We start from the raw sequence: 24824 nt of genomic DNA, 5'->3' as shown, positions 1-24824 counted from the left end.
ACTGCAGTCCTCGCTGCTCAGCATTACTGCCAGCTGAAGGTGCTAATGGCAGATAGCTGTAGAACAGGCAGTGCCCTTTCTTTATTTCCATCCCTCTGGCTTTTAATACTTCCATGTCTTTGACTGACTCCCCTCCTCCTCCTCCTCCTCCTCCTCTCTCCGTTGGTGAGCAGCATTCAACAGAGAAGTCCGGCCTTTGATCTGCATGTTATTCCCTCACTGTCCAACAAAGTGTAGCCTTTGCACAGGCACGAGGTTTCCCATGTGCTTCCAGTTCTTTATGCTACGCTAAGCTAACCAACTGCAGGCTGTAGCTTCATATTCAGCACCGACGCGAGAGTGGAATTGATCTCCTCATCTAACTCTCGAAGGGCATTCCCCGAAACGTTGAACTATTCCTTTGCAGACACTCTCCATGCTCAATGTCTTTTATTTATTTTTGTTCTTTAATAAAAGTACTTTAACGTGTCCTCATCCGCTAAAGGGAACGACCTTCAGAATAATCAATGGCATACTTGATTGTGAACACAGTTTATGACGGCAGCCCCCTTTTTACTGTCAATCGTGGTGAACAGCGTCGCCTTGCAGCAGGAGACAAAGCAACGACCTCGTTTTAAAAGATCTGGCTACATTCAAATAGCTCAAAACCAAAAGATCGAGAGCCTGACTCATAAACAAACTGTGCCGAGCATGAAGCTGCTCATCGTCATTATATAACCCTGTCCAACTGCAACGGCTATAAATGTACCAGATACGATGCTCTGGGAACGACTGCGCCGCCCTTTTGTCAGGATCAACGGTTGAGCTCTCAATTAGTTAGATTGAGATTCTTATGTTTATTTCTGGCGCATGCTGCGTGCCACCCGAACCTCTCGCCACCCGCCAACCCCGCTGACAATCAGAGCTACACATTGACCTTAATACTCCCTGATTACCAAACCAGACTTCCCCTGTTGCATGAGTGTCTCACCTTTTCACACAATCATGCACTCAAATACACTTTTGCACACACACACACACACACATATAAAAATGTTTCCTTCTATATCTCTGCCCATGGCATCGAGTGCTCCCCCTCACACGCACGTTGTCAAGGCTGTTGACGAACGGGTCACCCTGTGCTGAGTGCTTGGACCCACTTACCCTGACCGACCTGCTCTCTTCAGTCTAATTGGAATCTGACATTTTGCACGGTGCCCTCATAAAAAAAGAGGGACGCCTTGGCACTAGGAACCTATTTCAGTTCCGTGCTGTTAATTTGGCATGTTTTTGTCCATTAAGTACACATTGCATTTCAGTGTTTAGACATTCAAGTACTTGAGGGGGGAAAGGAAAGGGGGGGAAAAAAACTACATTTCAAGGCTTTTCAAAGTTTTAATTGTAAGGACCAACAACACCTTGGTCGCTTTATTCACAACATCTGTTTATTGTTCAGACAACTTAGCTCTTATTCTTCTTTTTTTTGTGCTCAGAAATGTCAAAATGTAAATGTTGATCACTCAAGAGAGTTTTCAAACAGTCTTTGCTCACAATTACGTTACCTCACGATGACAACCAAGCTTTGACAAAAACACAGAGTCGACATGTTGCAAGCGCTGTTTGGAAGGTCGGAGATCCACCTGTCAGTACGCTATCAAACATTGTTGGTGGTTAAGTGTAGTCAGCGCTCAAATGTGGACGAGGTTTGGGGTTGTTTTTTTTTAGGGTGGAATATGAGGGGGATGGGTAAACCACAGGGGATTCGTTTGTTCACCACTGTTTTTCGTCATTGCTCTGTGACTTTTATCGACCCTTCCCTGACTCATTTCTCCTCTTGCTGTGAGGGGGAAAAACGCAGTTTGCTCCTCGCTAAGAGACACAGCTGGAGCTGCAGCAGCACGAGAAGCAGAAATACATGGGAGATGGTGGAAATAATATTCATTCCAGTTTAGCATCTAGCCAGCGCCGACTGTCACACTGTGTTGCACTTATGCTTGCAGCAGCATGTTGTGGTTGAGTCCCACACTTTGTTTTTTTCTTTTTACTTTACTTTGATTTGATGCACGTGTACCACACTGCAAATCATGCATTTCCTTTTTCTAGTGAGACGTGCCGACACTTTCCACATGCTTTTCACATTGCTCTTTAAAAGATCAGATTAAGATTCATGAAAGAAGCTGAATATTCTACAAACCAATGGATCTGCAAAGGTGACTCTAGCCTTCCTTTAACTATATGCTTGTTCACTTTCATCAAGAAGAGCAACATCAACGAACCTCCTCTCGCTGTCATCACCGCCTCTGACTTTTCTCTCTTTTTCTTTCATAATCAATCATAAAATCCCTCAATTCAAAGTCACAGCAAAGCCCAGCCTCCTCTTCTTTCACACACAAACTGTATACATGTTCAGAGAAAACATAAATATACAAGCCGATCATTGGGGTCTGGTGCACCAGAGGCGCAGAGCAGAAAGGAAGCTGGGATTGCGTGAGACCCCCCCCTGAACCTAAACCTCCAATCGCCAAACTCATGTCTTATATTCTCCAGGATGAGCCAAGGCCTCCTCTGTCATTAGCTCCCACCACACATCTACCGCACAGTATGGCAAACATAAATAAACCATCTCGACACATGCAGCGTACGGAGCCGATGAGAACGCACAGGCACAGAGCTCTCCTTGCTAAGCTGAAGACACACTTGTAGAATGTGAAACGGGAGTGATTCAGCGAAGCCCCGAAGAGTATATTGTAAATAATGTATTCTGTTTAAGCCGCAGAGAAACGTAGCGATGCTGCTGCAAAGGAAATGCTATAGTTGCATCGGTGGAATGTGCCTGTGTCTTGCCCGTGCTTGCACTGTAACCTGCAGAAACATGCCCTGGGGGCAACACACACTGTATCGGACGCAGTGTGTGTGTCCCTAGAGGCACTCGAAAACAACCAGTTGACTAGAAAACAAACCGGGCCAGAACATCTGCGCATAACTCGTAGTGAACAATAATTACAGGAAATGTGAAAAGAAACGTCTCCTCTGCGGTAAAGGAAAGCCTAACGTGATCTCTTGTTCAGCTTGCGTAGGTGTTGCAGTTTATACGAATGGCTCATCAATAAAGAAAAAAAGGCACGAGAGATTTCTTTTAATGTGCGGGCAGCCACCACAACTACCGGTAAATTAGAAGGAACATGAAACAAAACACCAAATCACAAAGAGCTCGTTAAATTCTCACCACGCAGTGAGATTGATTTCCAACAACGCAACATGTCAATCAACGAATCAAACGAGACACTTAAGTTGTCCATTCCGATCTCATACACACTCAAGCGTCTGTGCCTATAAAGCCCCAAAATGTCCTCGTCTTACGCCATCTGTGCCAGGGCAATGATAGAAACGACACCATCTGTGAATCCCTGGCAAGGTCTGCGTACCAGCGGGCTATCCTCACCCACAGTGGTAAAGAGACGTCGGAATAAACACAAGCGTCTCCGTGCACAGTGGCCCGCGATGTTCATGGACAATCACAATCCACCATGAAGCCTGAAAGATGCTGTTGAATACTGAAGGTTAAAGGTAACGGTGTCACCTCAGTGCTACTGTATAAATGAACCTGATCTTGTGAGGTTTTAGCAGGCGAAAGATTTCTATGGGTTGTTTTCTATATGATGCGTAATGCATTGTGCACTTTGCACCAATGTTTTGCGATGCATTGAGCAAGAGAATAGTTAGTACCTGGGGTACCAAGGTTTTTGGACCCCAGACCAAAACAATGAATAATTGAAGGAAATATTGAATTTGAAATCATAACAAAAAAAACTATAAATCGAAGGAGACATTCAATGGCTGCTTTCAGTATTTGATGAGCTACCGACACATTTCTGTCAGCACCAAATAAGTATTGAGGTTTGACACCCGACACACTGCTAAATACTGATCACAAGATAATCTCACCGTGATGCCTATATGAACAACACAAACACAGCAGGCTGCTCTACTGTGTGGAACTCAAAAAACCCTCACATTGTGTTGTGCACCTGAAGATCTAGCCTACCATTATAAAATCTATAAATAAGCTGAGGTCCTTGGTTGGCTGGGTCACGAGGTCAGAACGCAATAAAAAAATTGTTTTTAAAAGAAGCAAAGCGGAGCAGACACAAGGACCCAGGAACAACACTGGCACACACACACTGCCAAGAGAGACTAATTAAAGCAACCAGAGGGCATAAGAAAGTTTTATTTTGCAATTTTTTTTAGTAGCTCAACAAGAGAAGTCTCCACTCAAATCTATGGAAGTTCAAACCTCCAAACACAACCTTGCACAACCACTGTATTAGTATGTGCTTTCAGTTAAAGTAGAGATAACTCTGGCTAGCGATCAATATTTGTGATTTCTTTTCCTGCAGGAGAACTTTTGTTGGCCATGATTCGGTCTGAAACACACTGATGATGGCCTACACATGTACACGCATGTGACACACACACACAGCATACTGTAATAATATCTCTGATGTGATGTCCTCACATCGCACCCACTCTGGCATGCCTTAATGCAGATCATAAGGGCAAGTTGCATCACTTCCTTCCTCCTGCAATGCTCTGGGCTTATCTTCCATTATCAGTTGTCCCTCGTCTTATTGTCTTCTCTCAGGAAGCAGCACTGAAGGGTTTAGTCTCGACGCTCTGTGGGGAATTTCCTTCCGTTTCAACGAGAACAAGCTGCGCAAGAACGCTGCAACGTTCGTCCACCGCTAAGATACGCCGCTGTCACTTCCGATAACGGAGTGACGTCGACTGGAAACGGCCACCCACGTGCACAAAGACTCACATTACACACAACACACGTCCCAATTCATCCATCACGCAGCCTCCTTCTACTAATTGTTCTCGTCTCAGGCACAGAGATAGCTGCACCAGACCGCAGGAGGAGGAACAGAAGAATGAAATGGTGCGGACGTGAAGACAGTGCGCTCCCCTCCGGCGGGCCAAACCTAACGGATTGACTGTCTGAGTAAATAAAGCGAGGCCGATGAAGACTTGCCGCCGGTCTTTACCTGTTTCCTGCTCTTTTTAATTAAGTAGCGTAGTGAGAGAACGTCGGAAGAAACAGAGCCGGCTCCATCTCCTGTGCTTCCTCCCCGTCAGTGGGATTACCTGGGGGGAACCTAGGATTCACACTCCAGACTGTAATATAACAAGGTGTGTAACACGAGGCGCTGGTGCTACATGTCGTGACGGGGAATAAAAAGAGTGGCACTGCATGAAACTTGACTCTCCTGAATAGCCTTGTATGTTAAAAAAAATAGTGGATCTTTGGGTCATTACACGGATTTCAATTAGCTTTTAAATGGAAAGTTAAACACCTGACTTTTTTTATTTTCTGTTTTGATGATTGCAAACCGTTTCATCAGCCTCCGTCACACAGTGCTCGTCGGTGTGTGTCGTTACATTCTCTTCCTGTCTCGCTGCACTTGAACAAGAACCAATGTGATGGAAAGGATGTGCCGTATGTTCTACAGGCAGGAGAGAAAAACATGTCGGAGCGAAGCCAGGTGCAGCAGCTCCCATGGACATAGTGTCCTATTCATCCATCAGACCACCGTTCCTCTGGCCCAGATGAACCGGAGAAACATCCAGCCTGACAAATCTGAGTATTACTCATCCTTACTTATGTGCTTGAAATGACAAAAAGCTTCCCTGGGAGACCCATCTGGTGTCATCTCCTGGTCAAACCAATGTCTCTGTCACGAGGACCACACATATAAAACCCACCGATGTCGTACCGTTGCACACGTCCCCACAAGGATCATCAAGATAAGGCATCACCCCAAACACGGCGTCCAATCAAATCAATTGTTCTTGTTTGAAAGAGCTGTCTTTGTCTGGGGCCCTACTTGACGCATGGGGTAATTGAGGTTCCAGCTCAAGACATTATCCCTGAAGGGAATAAAGGAGGAGGAAGGATTAGGAGGCAACTTTGGATAACCCCCCCCCCCCCCACCCCCACGAAACAAGAGATGGATGGCCACGAGGACAAGAGGAACTCTAGTGGTGTGTGCCGTCCCTCAAGTAGGGAAGGGGAAGTTAAATACACCAAATCCCTGTCAGGGGTTTTATGGCGGTTAGTCTAGTCTAGCGTTTGCCAATCAGCATTAGTGCTTTGAAATTGTAGCCACCGGTAAATAAAAAGGGTCCGGCAAAGATAAAGAGTTCTCATCCCTAATTGAAGTTGAAGAGCTGACACATTTCTCCATGCCAGGGTTTTTTTTTAAAGTCTGTAAAATCCTTTAAAATCCTTGAAACTAAGCTTCAGAAACTCAGATATAGACCCTCCATATCATGTCTCCATGAGAAGCTCCGTTTGATTTTTCCCTCTTTCTAGAGTCCTCGTCTTCTCTCTGCCATGGTCGCATCAGCTTCGAGGGATAGGATAGGGAACGTCTATATCAAATAAACCTTGCAGCAAACATAATTCACAGCTCCTCCTCGTTTAAGTTCACTCTTGTTCCATGAATGTTCGGGGGGCTCTTGAGCTCAGTACTGCTCTGTGGGCGAGTGCCCTTTATAAAACCGTTGATGCTTTTGCTCCCAGCATGATGCCAAGCTGTGCATTCACAGACAAAGAGGCCCTATTTGAGATGTTTGTATTTTTTGCAGATTGCCGCTTTGAGAGAAGCAGCCAAAGAGAGCAAGCGATGATTCAGCGGCCCCAGACGTCTGTAATCACCACTTCACATCTTCTGCTTCCTCCTTTCACGACGCGCTGCAGATCTCTGTTCTCCAAAAATATCCAAGCGCTCAGTTCAGTTTGCTGCTGCAGGAGACATGGGAATTACTTTGAAAACCTTCAGAGAGACGTGCATTTTGTTCCAACCTTCTGGAACAACCTTCTGTCTTTATTTCATTACTTTGAATTTCACGGAGGGAGCGCTTAATCTACGATTCTACGTAAAGCCTGTGATATGAGCAGTGAGGCGTGGATACTGTCCCAATTCTCATCATCATCATCATCATCTCATATGATCCCACTAAATGTAATCGGTGTTATAAGTTCAGGCTCGTACGGAGGTGTCCTCAGTCCTCCAGGGGGATCAGCCAAATCGCACATTAGCTAAACAACAGCCAGCAGCAGAGGCAGCCTGACAGTTGGATCCATCAGGGGGCGGAGATTTAAGACACTGCTCCTGTCTGACAGCTACATGTCCATACAAGTTATAAGTGTTAACTTTTCCAATGTCACAAAGTCAGACACTGTGAATTACTTGTGCTTCTTTCACCGAGAGGCTCTCTGAAAATATAAAATACAATTACTCATTATAATGTCAGCTGGCACTATACTGACATTATAAGACAATTCCTGTCGACTAATAATTTTGATGCGAATCCACGTGTTGCTGATGCTTAAAGATACAGAACACCAGCGGTCACTTAATGCAACTACTGAACAATCTGTAAAGCCGATCTTGCCGAGCCTACATCATTCAATCATTGACAAATACAGCGTGTTGTTTATTGACTCAGGGAATAGGTCGTCCTTTAATCCAAAGGTTGGCGGCTTGATTCCTAGCTTCCTAGCTTGATTCCTAGCTCCTCCTTGTCCGCGTGTCCTTGACCAAGTTGGTTTCCGGGGCGCTTTTCAGTCGCCCACTGCTCCTAAAAATGCTACGGATGCGTTAAATGTAGAGGTCAATTCATGAAGGTAATATATGTGTAACAACCGCAATAAAATTGAAGTTTAAGCTTTTTCAATTTACAGCTTAACTGAGTTTAAAACACTTTTGGGGTATATTGAGGAAATATCTATCTGGGCGGCCCCAGGGTGGTATTGGGGAGCTGATGTAGGAGACAACATGCTGCGCAGAAGAAGTGGGCCCTCCCTTTCTATGTGCATTGCTCTCTATGTCAGCACACAAACAAACGTATGCTACGACAGCTCCGTTTCCACACATTTGCACGAGAGGCGACAACTGACAAATTTGCTGAAAAGTGTAATAACAGAAAAAGACCACGTTCGTGGGTGCCGCAACTAATTTACATCACAGTTCATGTCACACTATAGATGTGTGTAGGGTTCAGGGACCAATTATTTTCACAGGTTCTATTAATACCTGCAAAAAAACAAACAATGCCTTGATAACACAGTACAGCTTCACATCATAAGTTCCACTAATATGAACCCCAAAGGGGACAGATATATTCAATACGATAACGCAGCCGGTCACAACGAAGAAATCCTCCAGATTCTAGGAGCATTCAGATAAAAACGACCTGGCGACCATCCCCGATATCAATCTCGCTGGGACCCTGCGGGGATGAACTCGAATGCACCATGAAAAGAACACCAGCCTCCCATCAACCTTGGGCAGTTATGAAAGGCACTCGTGTCTGCATGGTCAGCGTTAACACTGGCCCCTCTGTTGAGTCACGATGCGTGGGAGCTGTAATCAAGGCCAGAGGTGGTCAAACACGGTAGTGAACCGCTTTGTCTATTTAAATGGTCAGTGAGTGGAGGAGGGCGACTTTGAGAGTGGAAGAAGGACATCACTGTTATGTACTGTTTCTGTGTGGCAGAACGCATCACTTCACCAGAGAAAGGTTTGGAGAAGTTTCCCGCTTGTTTTTTTTTGTCCAGAACATGGCTTTTACAGTCTCCCATTCAAACTAAAGATACCAATTTTAGTTGAATCTGTCATCTAGGATGTTCTCAGTCGACAGGTTTGACCCCTCCATCAGCCAATCAGGCACGGCCATGTTGTCTCATATCTATTATATGAGGTCATTAATAGGAGCATGTATTGATGATAACAGTGTTACATCATTGATGTCTTTCCTTCTTTTAACCCAACCTTGAACTTTTTCTTTTTTCATTCTTCTTGCAGATCTCTGAAAATAAATGTCTGACCTTTAATCTGCTGCTACGGTTAAGGACTCTGAGCGCAGCCAAGAGGGGGGGAGGGGGGGGGATGAAAAAAAGGAAGAAAAGAAAGATATAGCAAATGCTTGGGAGAGAAGCAGCAATAATAAGATGCGTCACTCTTAAATTCTTGATCAAATCCGGCTCCTTCCTCACTTGTGCTAGCTGTCAGTGGCCTCCACCCAGCAGCCAGGCTGGAGCCGGCCTTGCAGCTGTCCACAGTCCAGCGTTACATAACAAGGCTGCATCACAAACCCCCCCACCCCCCCCCCCCCCCCCCCCCTCTGGCCACTTTGCAGCCTCTCCACCATGACACTGTCACCCCCGCTGAGGAAATGGCATGAGGACAAAGTTGCATGCCCGCTTAAGGGACAGACACACAAGCGCTCCTCTCTTCTAAGATTCGATTGTTGAGGGTCAACTCAATGAGGTAATGCAGAGCGGTAATTGCTCATTTGCTTCCAAAATTCCCACGGACCCGTGGCCCCCTTCACCTTTTAAACCTCCACTCAAACACACACACACACACACACACACACACACAGGCAGAAACAGTGCTGCTCAAGTGTGGGTGGCTGTGCTCAAGCTACACATGAAGCACGGCTGACCCAGTTTCCCAACACATGCTCTGCTCGAACAGTGCGTATCATTTCGTGCCTTTCTGGAGGTGCTCGGGCAAATCAAACCCTGTTTAGTCGCACCTGCTTGAACATGAGACAGACTCAAATGGTTCAAGACATGTGCCAGGGAGTGTTTCACCTTGAATATGTGCATGTTAAATGCTCAAACCTGTTCTACAAGGCCGTCATGTGATCAACACCAGACAAGAGTGACTGAAACCACAGTCGAGTCTTAAAAAACTGTATGTTAAAATCTATTGAATTTCTATCAAAAAGCAGTGGTTTGATAAGTGTTTAATTTAAACCAGGCGGCAACATCCGGTTCTGACGAGTGAAGCCGATGCGGAAGTGTCTTAAAACTTGCATTCTCTCAACTGACCAGCAGGGGGCGACTCCACCGGTTGCAAAAAGAAGTCCGATTGTATAGAAGTCTATGAGAAAATGACTCTACTTCTCTCTTGATTTATTGCCTCAGTAAACATTGTAAACATGAGTTTATGGTCTCAATCTCTAGTTTCAAGTCTTCTTCAATACAGCATGATGTTCATTTAGTACATTATGGTCCATTTAGAGTCAAACAGACCATAAAGCAGAGTATGCTTTAGGGCGGGGCTTACTGTGATTGACAGGTCGCTGCCGCTACCAGAGCCGTATCCGGCGTCTCTACGTCACTCCTCCGCATTCCAAATATGGTAACTTCCGTTCATCGGTTGCAAAAAACAACAACGTGGCGACGGCCGTAATCCAAGATGGCGACGGTGAAAGCGAGGCTTAGAACGGCAGTCCACAAAGTAATGGGTGACGTCACGATGACTACGTCCACTTCTTAAATACAGTTATATTCATAAGTGCAGCTGAAACACAACAGAGGGGAATTCCACCAGCTGTGCACAATTTCACAGCCTAAAATTCAGCCTCTCACGTTAGGAAGAAGAGCCTTGGGAACATAAGTGCACTTCTCAGAGAGACTGCACTGGATCACCGTGGTCATTAAATGCATCTAGAGTCACACTCAAGTGGCAGGAGTCCACCAACATGTTGTGTCATTGAAGACACTCAAAATACCTACAATATGCTGATTCTTCTGAATTCTAAATATATCACACATATTGTTTCCTTCCAGCGTAGTGAGATCACAGTTCTTTTGTGGAAACTACACATCCACACTTCATGGGTTTTTTCTTTTTTCGGTTTTTGTTGTGCATCAGCCACTGATGAGCTTATTTTAAGAGCTGTCCCTGGTTATTTTAGGAGACAACACATGAGCGTTCGCTGTACTTCATCACGCTACGCTGGACGCAGCTCAGCAGCATCGCGTTCTAACAGTACGCGGACACGATATCAAGACAATCTGTCGTTGTTATCAATCACATACAATCCCCTCCAGCTTCCCTGTCATGTTTAGCTCCTGAGCTTCACACAGAGGTAGACTGATTGTTGTTAGAGGGGGGGGGGGGGGGGGGGTACAGGGCTTTGGAGACATGTGATACTCCAGATTTTTTTTTTTGTCATGAAGAACAAATGTTTCCACTGTAAATACAAACGTAAAGGCTCAGGGAATTTGTACATGAATTAAAATCTCACTGTGTTTGACAACAATCAACTGCTGTTTGTGGGACGGTGCACGACATCCAAAAGGGAATCTAATAATGGGGGCAACAAAGAATTAGCCAGTGTTTTATGTCAGTTGCTAAGCAAACTAGGTCCGATATGACAGAATGCAACTCTCCAGTGTGTCCCCACCTACGCAATACTCGTATCTCCACCAAGGACCCCATGGTGCACTCCGTGTTGTAGAAACAATGCAACGCTGGTGAGTATTATATAAATCCTATGAGGGAAAACTCGCCCGTGTCGGTGTGTGGAAGACCGGTTAATTAACCTCCGGTAATGGGAGCACTGCGGGCCGGGCCACCATTAAAAATATTAACATCACACCATCCATTAAACTGAGGGAGCTATATATGCAGAGAAGTGGCCCACATATCAGGTTTGTTTTTTATACGACGCAAAAGTTTCAAAGCACACAGAATTCTGTGCAGCATCTGTTTCACATAAACCTGCCATTACTGCTACATTGTCAAGAGTTAATAAATTAACCCCTGGTGCACTGCAACTCTACTAAAAACAGACATTATTTGCGTAATACATTCGAACACAAGACACCACAGCAGAATACGATGCATGTTACACTGCATCTCTCCACAGTGTAATGGCGGGTTACTGTACAGCCCTGTGTGTTAAGTGCATGCTGTATACTGTAGCAACAACAAGGTGACTGCAGCTGTTTCAAAAATAATGAGGCTCCTTTAGCTTCTGGTTGGACTGACATTAAAGATGCAACCCTGCACATATGAGGGGTTTATATAGGATCTGTGGATGATTAAAGCACATGACTTCATGTCAAAGTGTTGTTGTTGTTTTTTTCCATCAGTGAGTTTGGCACACAGCATGCAGGGGCATCCATATGCCTATAGGACCCAAAATACAGATGTTGGGTGAAGATTTGAGCATTCGTTATCATTGATGAGTGGATTTCTGTTGTCTCCTCTGTGGGGGCATGAAGACTAATTCGGGTGCTTGATGTGCTAAACTTCATTTTCCTGGGGTACCCGGTGGAAGTCTAGGGACCCCCTGCAAAGTGTCTGGACCACAGTTTACTTATAGGCTTACCACACATTTGATAACCTTTTATTATCTTGTTACGCTGTATAATGTGGCCACTTAGCGAATTCCCCTCGCGTCACCTTGACGATCGTTGGCGAGGATAATTTATTGTTTTAATCAACCAACCTTCATGATGCCACACGGTGCGTTTCCAGCTCCCTGGTGACTTCTCTCGGCGGAATGATCACGGCTGCCACTCCCGATCCGTGGACTGCCCTGCTCCCTGTACCGCCCGTTGGTGTAAACTCCTTCGGCTCCGTAGCCCTGGGCAGCGGCCGACACCTCCAAGTACGCCCGGGTACCGGTCAGAGTCAGCGCGGCCGCGTCGCCGGTGATTCCCGCAGTGTTGGTCGCGCCCTGGGCCGGCGGGGCGCCGACGGTGGGATCCAGAAAATGTCCCGACACAACATCTGAAGCGTGTACCCCTGCCATGTTCCGCCGGCGTTACAGCAGTGCCCACCCCTCCTCGATGTGAAAACAGCACATTTTCTCAATGCAAAGGTGGACTTGGTGACGTCCAGAGCGGCTCGGTCTTCTTCTCCGGATCACCGGCGGTCCATCACCGGGGGCGCACGGTAGAGTCTGACTGCCGTCCTGGTCAAAGCATGAGCAGGCGGCGTACCCCGCACGCGACCCCCCTCCGATTAGCTCTCTGGAGGCGTGCGTGCAAAAAAAAAAAAAAAACACTGGGAATAATAACTTATGCTTGGGGGGGGGGGGGGTTTGCCGCTGCCGTTTCTGTTTACAGCTTGCACTTTCGTGTCCTCAGAAATCGGTTCCGCTCACCACGTCCGCTTCTGTGGACTCTCCGCGGTGTGCGTCGCCTCGCGTCCTGCTCACTTTTGCAGACCTTTGCAGACGGGAGCGCTTCCCCTCTCTCTCATGCATCCGCGGGACAAATTCAAGACGGCGAGAGCGCAATCGCAATAAGCCCCCGAAAGGCGTGCACACGTGTGCGCGTGCGTGTGCAATTAAACCCCCAGCATTTCGCGCGCGCAACGAGAGTTTGAGTCTCCATGCGTGCGCGCGCACCGTCTCCACCATCGGCACACGGACTGTATTGAACGTTTGTGAGTTCATCATTGGACAATGTATGATAGGCCTACGCTTTGGGCTCTATCGTTTTATTGTACAGAGTATCCTCATTGTATTTGAAGTGAAGAGCTCGTAACTCACGTAGAAACTCACTCTGTACCACATATAGGGCTCCCCATAGGAGGGCGCTAGGGAGCCTCGCTATTTAACAATGAGTGATTTCGAATATGATTGAAATAATACATTTTTTATGAAAATGTAATTTTACGCAGTTTTTTATTTCTATATTAGTGGAAGCATTTCTGAGCTGTAGTCATCTCAGGAGGAGCAGGCTTACCAAAAGGAAACACAACCACTAAGGTGTGCAACAAAATTATTATTTTTTTTAATTAAAAATAATATATAAGTTAAGTTAAATAAGCAGCTTTTTAAAGATCTGTAAATTAATTTAGCTTTTTTTTCCCAGTCTCTAAACATCAATGACCCAATATTAACATTTTTAAGGACATCTTTCAAACAAGCTGATTGTCTTGCGAATAGCTCACATGTCCAGAGTCAACTGTTGTATCGATAAACAACAGACACACAACTTTATAGTTATGGTGTTGTTTTTCACCCCTCTATTTTTCCTTTGACCGCGAACAACAGCTATATGAAACAAATTGAGTTGTAAGAGTCAGCTGTTATTTTCCTTGGCTACAGCAGGTTGGACTAGAACAATCAGGTCCATTATTTCAGGTTTGAAACTGCCAGTGCTGCAACTCTGCAACTGGATGATACTGTCTGAGCCAACAGAGGAGATTAAGCCCACTGCTTCCATGTTTGTCCTGCTGAAGAGAATACGGTGAACTTTCTGACAACCACTGCGTCTCTCCAACCCTCTCTTTGTTTTGTTTGTCCCACATCCACATGAGGGTCCAAGCTGAGGGCGTCTCTCTCTCTCTCTCTCTCTCTCTCTCTCTCTCTCTCTCTCTCCTTGTGTATTCTCTCCACTTTCCAGCTCTCCAGGGTGGAGGGGAGGTCGCGTGGCTCAGGTGCTATCTGTGTGGCGGCACCTGGAAGTTGCTCGACGTCCTCCCGGGTCCATTCTTCACATTTTTTCACAATCTATCCATCATTTTGTCATCCAGATTGTGCATGCTTTTTGTTTTGACAACGTTGGTCTGTTCCGTACACAACAAATCTATTTCATGTCTGTCCGTCCAGAGACACGGATCCCTGCTCTGTTCTTCCTCCATTGTTCCCTATTAAATGTCTTCTGGTGGAGTTTTTCTTTATCTGAAAGGCGGGCCTACGGACAGAGGGTGTCCTATGCTGTCACAGACTGTGATTTGTGATACTGGGCTGTATAAATAAAATTGACACGGTGTGTCCCTGTTTCCAAGGAAATGTGCTACAATGCAGCATCCTTATTTCCTCATGTTTCCTTATTCAACTGCTGCTGTAGCTTCAATGATGGGAATCCTGCTCCACCTCAAACACTGCTTTTCACCCACCAAAGGTGCTAAGGAGAATAGTAGCGGTTAACACGGAACACTTGCGTTGACACTGCTTTACGGTATCGCTCTTCATCAAAGATGCAAGGATGCTCTTCCTTCACCCCGCCTCCCTTCTTCTTAGGAATCAATTTGAAGACAAACAAACAAGAGTGGAGACTGTAAATATAAGCACCACTCATTCACTCTCGCATTCAGAGGAACTCGGAAAGAGTTGTGCAGCATCATCGCACGCAGTCTGACCTTGACTCCCCTGCTTTCACATATACCATAAAACTGAGCAATCGTCGGATGTTTTGTCAGAGGGCGAGACAGTCTGAGGAAGTTACGGGTCTTATTCAAGGGTGTTGCTACATGGATATTTTCACACAGACCTTGGTGGTGATAAGTGGCTTAATCTGCAGCCAAAACACAGCCGCTCTAATCACATTCAGTTCTATGATGGAGAGTGACTTAGAGAAATATGAGCACTGTCGGAGCCAAGCTACTTCTCAAGGACAGGACAGAGGAAGGGGGAGAAGTGAATGAAATATTTGTGAATGTATGATGTGACAGAAGGAAAGAGGGAAAAGGGGATGAAGGGGCCGAATGCTTGCTGGTATAGACTGAGACAGTAGCCTACATGTCTAGGAAGAAGGGGACAGGAGAGATCTCTCGCCTCCTTCCCTTTCCTCACTCACTCTCAACCCCTTATCCCTCGTGATATCTCAGGGTCATGTATTATGCATTCTCAGAAATTATTTAGCAAAAGTTCTGCTTTTAAAAGCCTCCCCGCCTGGCCCAGCTGTCTCACTTTAATGGGAAAAGTCTGATGGCCAGTCTCCAAACTTAAACATCAGCTCCGCGTGGATTTAAACCGAGGGGAGGGGGGGGGGGGGGGGTGGGGGGGGGAGGGACCGCTGTCAGCCTTGTATAAGGGCCCTCCCGGTGATCCACTCACAAATACTGTATGTTCAGTGCGCTGTGAAGTGGTGAAAACATCAGGGATCACGACTGACGGAAAGAGCAAAACATGCTTTCAGTTCGTCCGAGGTCGAAAAACAGAGCTGAAATAAAACAGCAAGCGTGAGAGAATGTGAAAGACAGACTGCATCAGCACTCTACAACACTGAAATGGCAATGTCACTCTAAATAACACCCTTGTTGTTTTCCATTGAGGTTTGCTTTAGTTTCCTGTAGCAGGATGTCAGCCATGCCCTATGTACAGTTTAGGCACCGCTCCCTCCTGCTGCAGTAGCAGTTGGTATCAACGGATCTCTATCGCCATACCTTCAAGGCCTCTAATGGCCCCCTCCTCCCTGCGGGGGCCCATCAACAGAAGCCAAGCCATCTTATTGATTGACAGCCGGCTATTGATCACGACTCCTAATCCCAGTTGGGGAATAGAAGCGAGGGTCATCCGGTCAAATGTTCAGGATTTATTACCACATAAGGTTTTTGTAGAAAGCCATGTGTCACCTGTGTGTTTGCTAACACCTCTATTTCACACTTAGAGTGTCTGCAGCATCAGTTACGGTTACCTTTCCCTATCTTAAAAGGAAGATAGTACCTTCTGTAGTAGAGGTAAATAAACGGCAATATGTTAGCAGCGGAAACACTGCAAACACTATTCATTTTGAAAGCCATCAGCCAGAGATTGTGTGGTCTCTGACACTTCATTGGAGAGCAGGGAAAAGCCTCTTCACACCAGAGAACATGAAAAAGGAGAAAAAGCAGAAATGGCTCATGAATAGTTTTTGTATCAGACTGAATTGTTTAGGGAGACATTAGAAGAGAAGATCCTGGTGCTTTGTGCTGACACTTGTCGATCCTTGGCCGGCCTCCAGCAAGCTCACCGGGCCCAGGTCCGACCCTTAACCCCTCACCCTAACTCTATACAGCCCCAGGACAGCCTTGGGGGCTTTCAGTATGCTCCCCGGGCCCAGGCTGGACCCGAGGCTCCCAAACCCTCACCCAACGCCCCTAGCTTTGACTCTCCAGCTCCGATTCAGCCTGCAGCCAGCTCTGAAATCTGTCAGAGTTTTCATGGTCCTGGTACTCCCACATGGGTCAACCCACAGGCGGCCCCAGATGGAATTAGTGTGGGTTTGTCCCCAGCCCACAGTGCCCACAGTAAATCCACACCTACACACAGTGGGCCCACACGTTTGCTGGGGTACTGGGATAATATTAAAACCACACAAACAAGGACCTACTTCTCACAGATACGTGTAGTGTGTGCGTTGTACATTTGAATGAACGCTGACGTCCATACAGGATGTTCCTGCTGCTCACAGCCAGGGAGCAGAGGGTGTGTTCTCCTGAGCTTTGCCACCGCACTTCCTGTGCCTGCCCATGTGTTCATCATTGGAACAAGGACCTTGCATGGATTCTTTCTCACAAAGGCTTTTCATGTAGTGTAGTTTTTACAATTGAACTCTACATTCATGGTTACTCTTTAAATGCACAATAAACACATGATCTAAACAAAAGGACGGTCCACGTCTGCCCAGTCAGCACATGCCTCTGTCTGATACTTTGGACTTTACTGACACCTGGTGGTGACATGCCTCAGACCAGCTGGAACAAAGAACCAAATACCCAGGTATGAGCTTCTTTTGACTAACACCTGGAGAGAGCGTGTTTCATTTGACCAGAAAACAATATTTACAGACACTTCTATGAAACCAGAATCATTATTTAGATTATTTAATTAAGGAAGGCAGTCAGACTTATTGCATTAGAACTATTAAATATCATTAGATACAACCCAGGCCATGAAACCAAGGACAGCACGTTTGCCTTGCAGGACATTCCCTATCTGGAGTAAAGGGATTGGGATCTTCAAATCTAAGAATTGGACCCAAACAGCCTTAAAAGCATATGAGTCACCCAACTGTCCCTGACAAACCAAAGCTATGAGAAATAGCACAACGTTACTGAAGCCGTGCACATTGTAAAGAACAGCCTTGAGTCAGCAGTTCAACACAACATACTACAAATTCTACATTTCATCAGGTATTTTTAAAAAGAGCAATCAAATTCTAAAAACACCTCACACACCATGTGTGTCCATCTTCTGCCACTACAAAGCTCTGTCTTTCCAATAGAGGAGAGAAGTCCTCTCATCTAGCTGGTCATGAGGTTCTTGTCCTCTATACACAACCTCAACAGAGCCTCCAGATAATAAGTAGTACTATATATAGTACCTTATTAACTTTAACGTCTTGAACCTGAGCGCTCCCATTACTGGGGGCAGTTGCGCACGTCTTGACGAACACCAGATAAGGACATGATAAACACGACTCCAACACCAAGCAACTAAACGAGCACACAGTAAACACGGTGTTGCACATGGGAGACGTTTGCCTTCGGGGCTTTCTACCAGAAATCTCCTCAGGTTTAGGCAACAAACCTACTTGATTAGGTTTAGGTAAAAGGTCATGTTTGGGCTTAAAATAAACCATTTCTGGCAGATAGCCCTGAAGGATGACTTGTCCCGTGTGCGTCTGTGTCAAGACTCCAGGAAGGGCGGGAGAAGTTTGCCTTTAGGGCTTTCTGCCAGAAAAGGTTTATTGAAACCCAAAACAAGGTCCTTGTCTGCACCTAATTAAGAAGGTTTGTTGCCTAAATCTAAGGAGATTTGTGAGATCCGTGCATTCGATTTTACATAGTGGTGAAACCATGGATTTACAACTTCTGGGTGATGTAATCAGGCCCAAAATGACTTTTTCCACTTTTCGGATGCAAAAGATCACCAGCACATAATTAGTTCTCTTTTTACATCCATGGTCTGTAATCATTTGCATGGCATGGAGATGTTATTGCACTCTGCCTACCTCTGGCATTGATCAGCCTTTCCTCGGCCTTCCACGTGACAACATGGGACATGTCTCCATCTGGTGGATTAGTTGCGGTACTTCACACTCAACCTACAGGCATTCAACACGGGAACGAGGAGTCAAAGAACAATGAGTTCTGGTTTTCTTTGAATGGGAACGTGTATAAATATGTGTATATATAAATGATATTCACTCTGAATCATTATAGTATTCTATATATTTAAGTGTAAACCATTTGTCATCCCTTTTAAATCTAAATTACAATACTTACATTGTTTATTATTGTAATGCCAATGAGGCAAATTTGAACATTTAAGTAATGTCACGTTGATATAAACAGACACTGATAAATCCACTCTATAAAGTAAATCATTGTAAGACCCACTGCTGCAGGACAAACGAGCCTATTATCACTTCAGGTGCTCATGCTGTACCTCTGTTTAAAAGCCTTATGATGGATGCAGATTTGGTGTCCATGCAACAACCTACCGCTGACCTCAAGGAGCCCTGTGCACTGGAGTACAATCACAGACCTGAAGCCTTTGACATAGTAGCCTGTACATAATGCATACATAGTTCAAAAACACCAGGCATGCATAATTGACCATAATAATACAATTTTTCTCTTCGAGAAGCTGCTAGTCGCTAACTAAAGGTACGGTAACCTAATAATGAAGACCATTAAAGCAATAATTGGTCACATTTTATTGAATTTTATGCAAATTTGATTTACTTATTATCTTTCCTAGGCCTGACTCCGGGTAGGCAATTCATATTTAAGCTTCAGCTCAAATGCACACGCCTGAAAAATATTGTTTGTGCTTCTAATATCCACCAGATGGCAGAATTGAGCTAATTCTGAACATCTGCGATCAAGTCAAGAATGCTGCGCTTGAGGGTCGTAGTGCAGTGGATTTTAATAAACTGTTAAAGAGTGCATTCATCTGATATATATATATATATATATATATATATATATATATATATATATATATATATATATATATAAACGAGTGTGAATTCTCAAATGTCAGAGGTTTTCACCTCCACATGGACACAACTGCAATGCACTAAATGAACAACTTTGTATGATGTTCATTTAGGGATCAATCATCGTGAACCTATTATGGACTACCTGCAGTTGATATTCATTGTGTGTTGGTAAGTGCAATAGTTTGTCGAACATTTAAACATAAAATCCTTTTGGCCTCGACCGTAGAGACTCATTTCACATGCTGCAGTGTCTTAATAATACAGCAGCGTGCAGTGACTCTTTGCCAGCTGTGCCTAAATAATAGTTCCCGTTCCAGAATGGCCTCCCGTCCTGTATCTGATGCAGCTGCACACAATACGAACTCTGCACGTTCCTGCTGAATCCCGGCGAGCTGCTGTCGTGACGCTCTGCTGCTCGGGGATTAAATGGATGGTGTTGACCGGCACACATAACAAAAAAAGAAAGATTTATTTTGTCGTGACATCAAAATCTTAAAATGTATGTAAATGTTTAAATGCTGCTATAAATTACATAATAGTTAAAATTATTTAAAAAACTTTATTTTCTTCTTTTCAACTCAACAGCTGTTTCTCTTGGAAAACCTCCAAGTGATAAACCCAAACCACAAACATGGTACATACATCGAACAGCACACAGCGCCATCTACATCATCATCATCATCATCATCATCATCATCAAAAAAAACAACAAACAAACAAAAAACAAACAAACACGTTTTACAGTGGAACAAAGCTTCGATGAGAAAATGATGAGGATACTGGTAATGAAGGACATATCACAGGACAGCTCATCTAGCTTGAGATGTCAAAATTAGCAGAGGTACAAAAAAAAGAAACGTTTGAAGGAGGATATGAAAAGATAAGACGAGGGAATATCTTAAATATTAATGTCTGTCCGACAAACAAACACAAAAGTACATCATAAATTCTTCTTCATCTCTGATTTCCAGTTACTCGGTGTCCGTTTTCAACTGGTGCTTCTGGTGACACAAGACTTGAAACTTCTGCTCAGGCTGAGGCGGTATTTCGTACAAATATCCTCAACATGCAAATGGGTTACATTCAATATGGGGGGAGTGCCAGAGAAACAATAATAAAATAGAATTATGATAGAGAAAATAAATTCATATATTCTGTATACATTGATCATTTTCTATTTGGCTTGTACATACGCGAGACGCAAAGCGATTCATTCCTGAGGTGCAAGGCTGTTGACACATTTTCTATTCTGCATTGTGTGTGTGTGTGTGTGTGTGTGTGTTAGAGGGGGATATAGTCTCAACCTTTTTCCAGTCAACCAATGTATTTGTTATCTTTTATGTGTAGCAAAAAGGGGACACACACTGAAAACTAATCTTGACCAAAAACAAAAGCCAGACAAAAGAAGGTGACGCTACATCCTGGAGTTCTGCATGTGGCCCAGCGGCTGGTGAGTCTTGTGCGTGCAGTCAAAGCCTAAGCGTCTATGGATCTGCTGTATGCCTCGCAACTTTCAGCTGCTGGTGCAGGTCATGAGGTCACACAGAGACTTTTGCGCACGGCGGGTTTTTGCCACAGTGTCCTCACACAGCTACACAAGTGGACGGATAGGCGGAAAAGTCAGTTAAGGGAGCCGAATATTCAGGAATACCTGCCCGGACACGTGACACTTCATGCGTCTGGACTTCATCAGGCGAGTTTGTTTCAAGCGCAGAAGCAGCCAACAGAGTGTTAGCCGCTCGGGCAGCAGGGGAGATCTTCTTCACACGTGCGCAACACAAATCACGAGAGCAAAACCAAACAGCCGCGTCTACCGGCGTGAACGTGCCGCAGAAACAACAAGAGAACCAATGGTAACGACGGCTGTCAGTAGGATAATGCGAGGTAGCATCGATGAGGGGAACAGAGGGACCTGAGAGGACAAGCAGGCAGCGTTAGGTAAATGCTTAGGTTTGCATTTCTGACGACACGTATAGCCTTGTGAGATCGAGGGAGGCGCCGTGAATGAGCACCCCTCCTGTGTTTCAGCTGGTGAACGCATCAGAAGGAATACATCGTACACTTAAGCGCGTGCTGATGTGTGTGCTGTCAGTTACCTATAGGTTAGTGTATATGGATTCAAAAAACCGACTGCAGAGCAATGACTCCGATTATGTTATGAAGAGCAAAAGCAAAACTCTTCGTGAAAGTTTCTTGTCTTTGTCAAAGGGCAGCGTCACTATCAAAATACCAATGACCCATTTACAAAGCAGAGAATATGTCGAAATAGAAACATTCAACTGTTAAAATGACTTCATACAGTAGCATATTTTCCTTTGAATCTAATCAAAATCAAGTGGAAATTACCTTTCCTTTTCTTCTTCACAATAATGTAACACTGCAGGTTTTGTTTTATAGCTAGTCTGTTTTACAAACACTTATGGACACAAATAAAAATAGGAGAAGTCACCGACATGCATGCTCTCATGCTGAACAGAAAGAAGAAAAAAAATAAAAAAATCACAACCATTATGAACATTTCACATTATAGCTATCTGAAAAAAAAAAATGAAAAAAAGAGAAATGAATGGAATTAAACCATGAGAAATGTCAATGCGGATGGGGCAAGTTGGGAAGCAGGGTTTTGTTTGGTGTTGTCACGGGTTAAAAGGTCAAGGGTCAGGACTGTTGGCCGCCCCACTGGCTCTCTACAGGCCGCCGAAGGAGCTCCTCTACGTGCCTCGCCACGTCCATGGTGTCGTCCAGGTCGAAGTCTCCGTCCGCGTCCAACATAGAGTCACTCCTGCCACAGGACAAAGAGTGGAGCCAAACCACACTCAGACAAGCTGGCAGCACATCACCGAAAAAAAAAAAAAAAAAAAAAAAAAAAAAGACCCAGCAGGAGCAACAAGACACTTTATTCTATACAAAATGCACACGCACACTCAGACAGAGTCATATGTTCAAAGGACTTGTTGACTCACATAGGTGGGAATATGCCGTAGGTGTGAGGGTGACTGACGGGTGCCGGGGAGGCGCCGTGATCCATATAGGTTGGATTCCCACTTGTTGGGTCTGGATTGGCTGTCGTAAACCTGCACACACACACACACACACGCACGCACACGCAAACACACACAAGATTAAAGCCTGTGAGTCTATGCTCAGCAGTTGCCTAAGCAACTACCCTCAGCGTGCTTTCCAGGCCTCGCTGCATCATTATGGCCGTTCTCTGTAGCGTGGGTGAACCAACCACGGAGACAGGCAGGGAGCGGGGCTGGCTAACTAACAAGCCTAACTCTAATGATGAGTGGAAGACAAGCTCGCTCAGGGACCCTGGCCGTCCTTAATTGGCCTCCTCCAACTGTAACAGCTGACTAATAGCTGATCTGAATTCAGGGTCCAATATTTCGTGATTAACTCTAAATGTTGGCACAGAGGGGGAAAAAAACGGGTGGGTGGACGGCAGGGAAGAAGACAGAGAATAGAAGAACAGGAGGAAAGGCAAACAGAAAGCTGGCTACTTACTCGGGCACCACTTGTTTGATTTGGGGCTTCACGTAGCCGTCCACTGCTTTGGCTTTAAGACAAACAGGGAGGGAGAGAGAGAGAGAGAGAGAGAAGTCATCATGCAGCAATCAATACATCCGTTCACTGCACCGGCTTCGAATGCTGCGGTATTGAATTTTGAAAGTAACAGCTTTCCTGTGCAAACAGATGGTTGCTTACAGAGGGGTGGGGTGTAATATTTGGAGAAGACCTCATCCTTGGGTCTGTCGGGGTAGAGGAACAGGAGGTGATTGAGATCGCTGATGCGGTCAGCCAGAGAGCGAATGGAGAAGTCTTTGGTTGTGTAGGGCATGAGGTTCCAAACCATCCTCTCACCTGCAAGAAACACAGTGTCAGCAGTAATGGTAACGTAATCAGTCATTCTCCCGGGCATTTTAATTTCAGTAATTTTACAGTGTTGTTTTAATCTAAAATCGACATCGTTGACACGTGACAGAAGCCTTGTATCTGGCTTTAGCGCTGATTAAATCCTCTAGGCCTAATATCTAAACATTTTACCAGCACTATCTGTGATGTGACAGTAACAGAGTCATACCTGCTTTGTTAGGATTTTCTGCCACCCAGGCAATTGTAATTCCTCCGATCTCAGAGTCACTAAAGCGCAGAAGGAAAGTACCGTTGGGTTTGGACATCAGCATGTCCTGAGCCTGCTGTTTGTTCACAAAGCCCAGTATGGCTCTGAAAAAACGAGAGCGAGAGATAGAAAAAGAAAGACATTGATATTGTAATGTGCATTCCCCTCCCCACCTCTCTCCTTTACTTCATTCCTAGTTTATGAGGAGAAGCAGGTCCAGCTTTCCATGGAAAATCATGAACGTGAACTATTGCCTGAGTTGTAAAGACTGACAAAATATCCAACCACTAAAGTGAAAAAAAAGGTGGCATAGTGCTTTTATTTTTCACGTTCTGCCACAAGATTGAGACTGACAAAAAAAAACTCAATTTGCCTTACCCGTCATTCCAGTGTGGTTTGAGATGCTTTTTTGTGAGCTCCATCACGCCATCAAACCACTGCCAGAATGTAAAGTTCCTCCCTGGCAAGCTTTCCTGTGAGCAAAATGTATTTTGGGGGTGGGGGGGGGGGGGGGGAGAAAATAAAATGATGTTTAAAAAAAGCACACAGGATATATGCTCATCTTTTAAAAGGTTTCCACATTCCCTCATGTCCATCCAGTCCATAAATACAGATGGAAGAGCGAAAGAAGAGAAGAGTGGGGTGAAAGTGCGTGTATGTGTGCAGTGTGTGTATGTGTGCAGTGTGTGTATGTGTGTGTATGTGTGCAGTATGTGTATGTGTGCAGTGTGTGTATGTGTGCAGTATGTGTGCAGTATGTGTATGTGTGCAGCCTATGCACCGGTCTGGAAACTTGATGTTCCTGTAATCTAATGAGACCCATGGTGTGTGGTGAATGCGAGTGCATTTTCTGCCATCGCCAGCTGCGTTGAGCCAGAAAATGAGGCCTCCGGCCTTTCGCTGTGTGGACAAACAGGCCCATTAAGAGGAAGACCTGGCCACCAATGAGGCGTCTCTCTCTCTCTCCACTACAGAATAGGGCTGCAGGAGCAGTGCAAATGGAGCATGAGATATTTCTGTGTATGAATAACCAAAAGTAAATGACTCCACGGAGAACAAGCGTGCCGCTAAGATGGCTTAAGGATACTGGCCTGCGGGCATTTTTTAAAAAATGTAAAGAGGAGAAAACTCTTTCCAAGTATGTTAGAAACCCAAACATTCGATCTGAAAGATAACAGATAATTA

At 45.1% G+C, this 24824-nt stretch overlaps 2 protein-coding genes across 10 annotated transcripts in view; both read right to left on the bottom strand.

Moving 5' to 3' along the window:
• Positions 1 to 13180, bottom strand: part of LOC142943761 (inactive phospholipase C-like protein 2) — a 65778-nt gene extending 52598 nt beyond the window's left edge. The window contains exon 1 of the mRNA XM_076085458.1: positions 12298 to 13180. Within this exon, the coding sequence (XP_075941573.1) occupies positions 12298 to 12603 (306 nt within the window). The 5' untranslated portion in view covers positions 12604 to 13180. The remainder of the gene's footprint in view (positions 1 to 12297) is intronic.
• Positions 13181 to 19544: 6364 nt separating this feature from the next.
• stat5a (signal transducer and activator of transcription 5a) overlaps positions 19545 to 24824 on the bottom strand; it is a 47726-nt gene continuing 42446 nt past the window's right edge. For 7 of the 9 annotated variants that reach the window (XM_076085464.1, XM_076085460.1, XM_076085467.1 and 4 more), the window contains 6 exons: positions 24018 to 24112; positions 23601 to 23743; positions 23225 to 23380; positions 23024 to 23075; positions 22480 to 22590; positions 19545 to 19927 (listed from right to left, as the gene is read on the bottom strand). In XM_076085464.1, coding sequence (XP_075941579.1) covers positions 19747 to 19927; positions 22480 to 22590; positions 23024 to 23075; positions 23225 to 23380; positions 23601 to 23743; positions 24018 to 24112 — 738 coding nt within the window. In that variant the 3' untranslated portion in view covers positions 19545 to 19746. Of the gene's footprint in view, positions 19928 to 20055; positions 22342 to 22479; positions 22591 to 23023; positions 23076 to 23224; positions 23381 to 23600; positions 23744 to 24017; positions 24113 to 24824 lie in introns of those variants that run through there. The other 2 variants (XM_076085469.1, XM_076085468.1) reach the window with 2 other exon arrangements.

This window comes from Anarhichas minor, unplaced genomic scaffold (genome assembly GCF_050575085.1).
Source record: "Anarhichas minor isolate MPS153535 unplaced genomic scaffold, ASM5057508v1 ptg000007l, whole genome shotgun sequence".
Lineage (NCBI taxonomy): Eukaryota > Metazoa > Chordata > Actinopteri > Perciformes > Anarhichadidae > Anarhichas > Anarhichas minor.
This window is presented reverse-complemented; position numbering and strand designations above follow the sequence as displayed.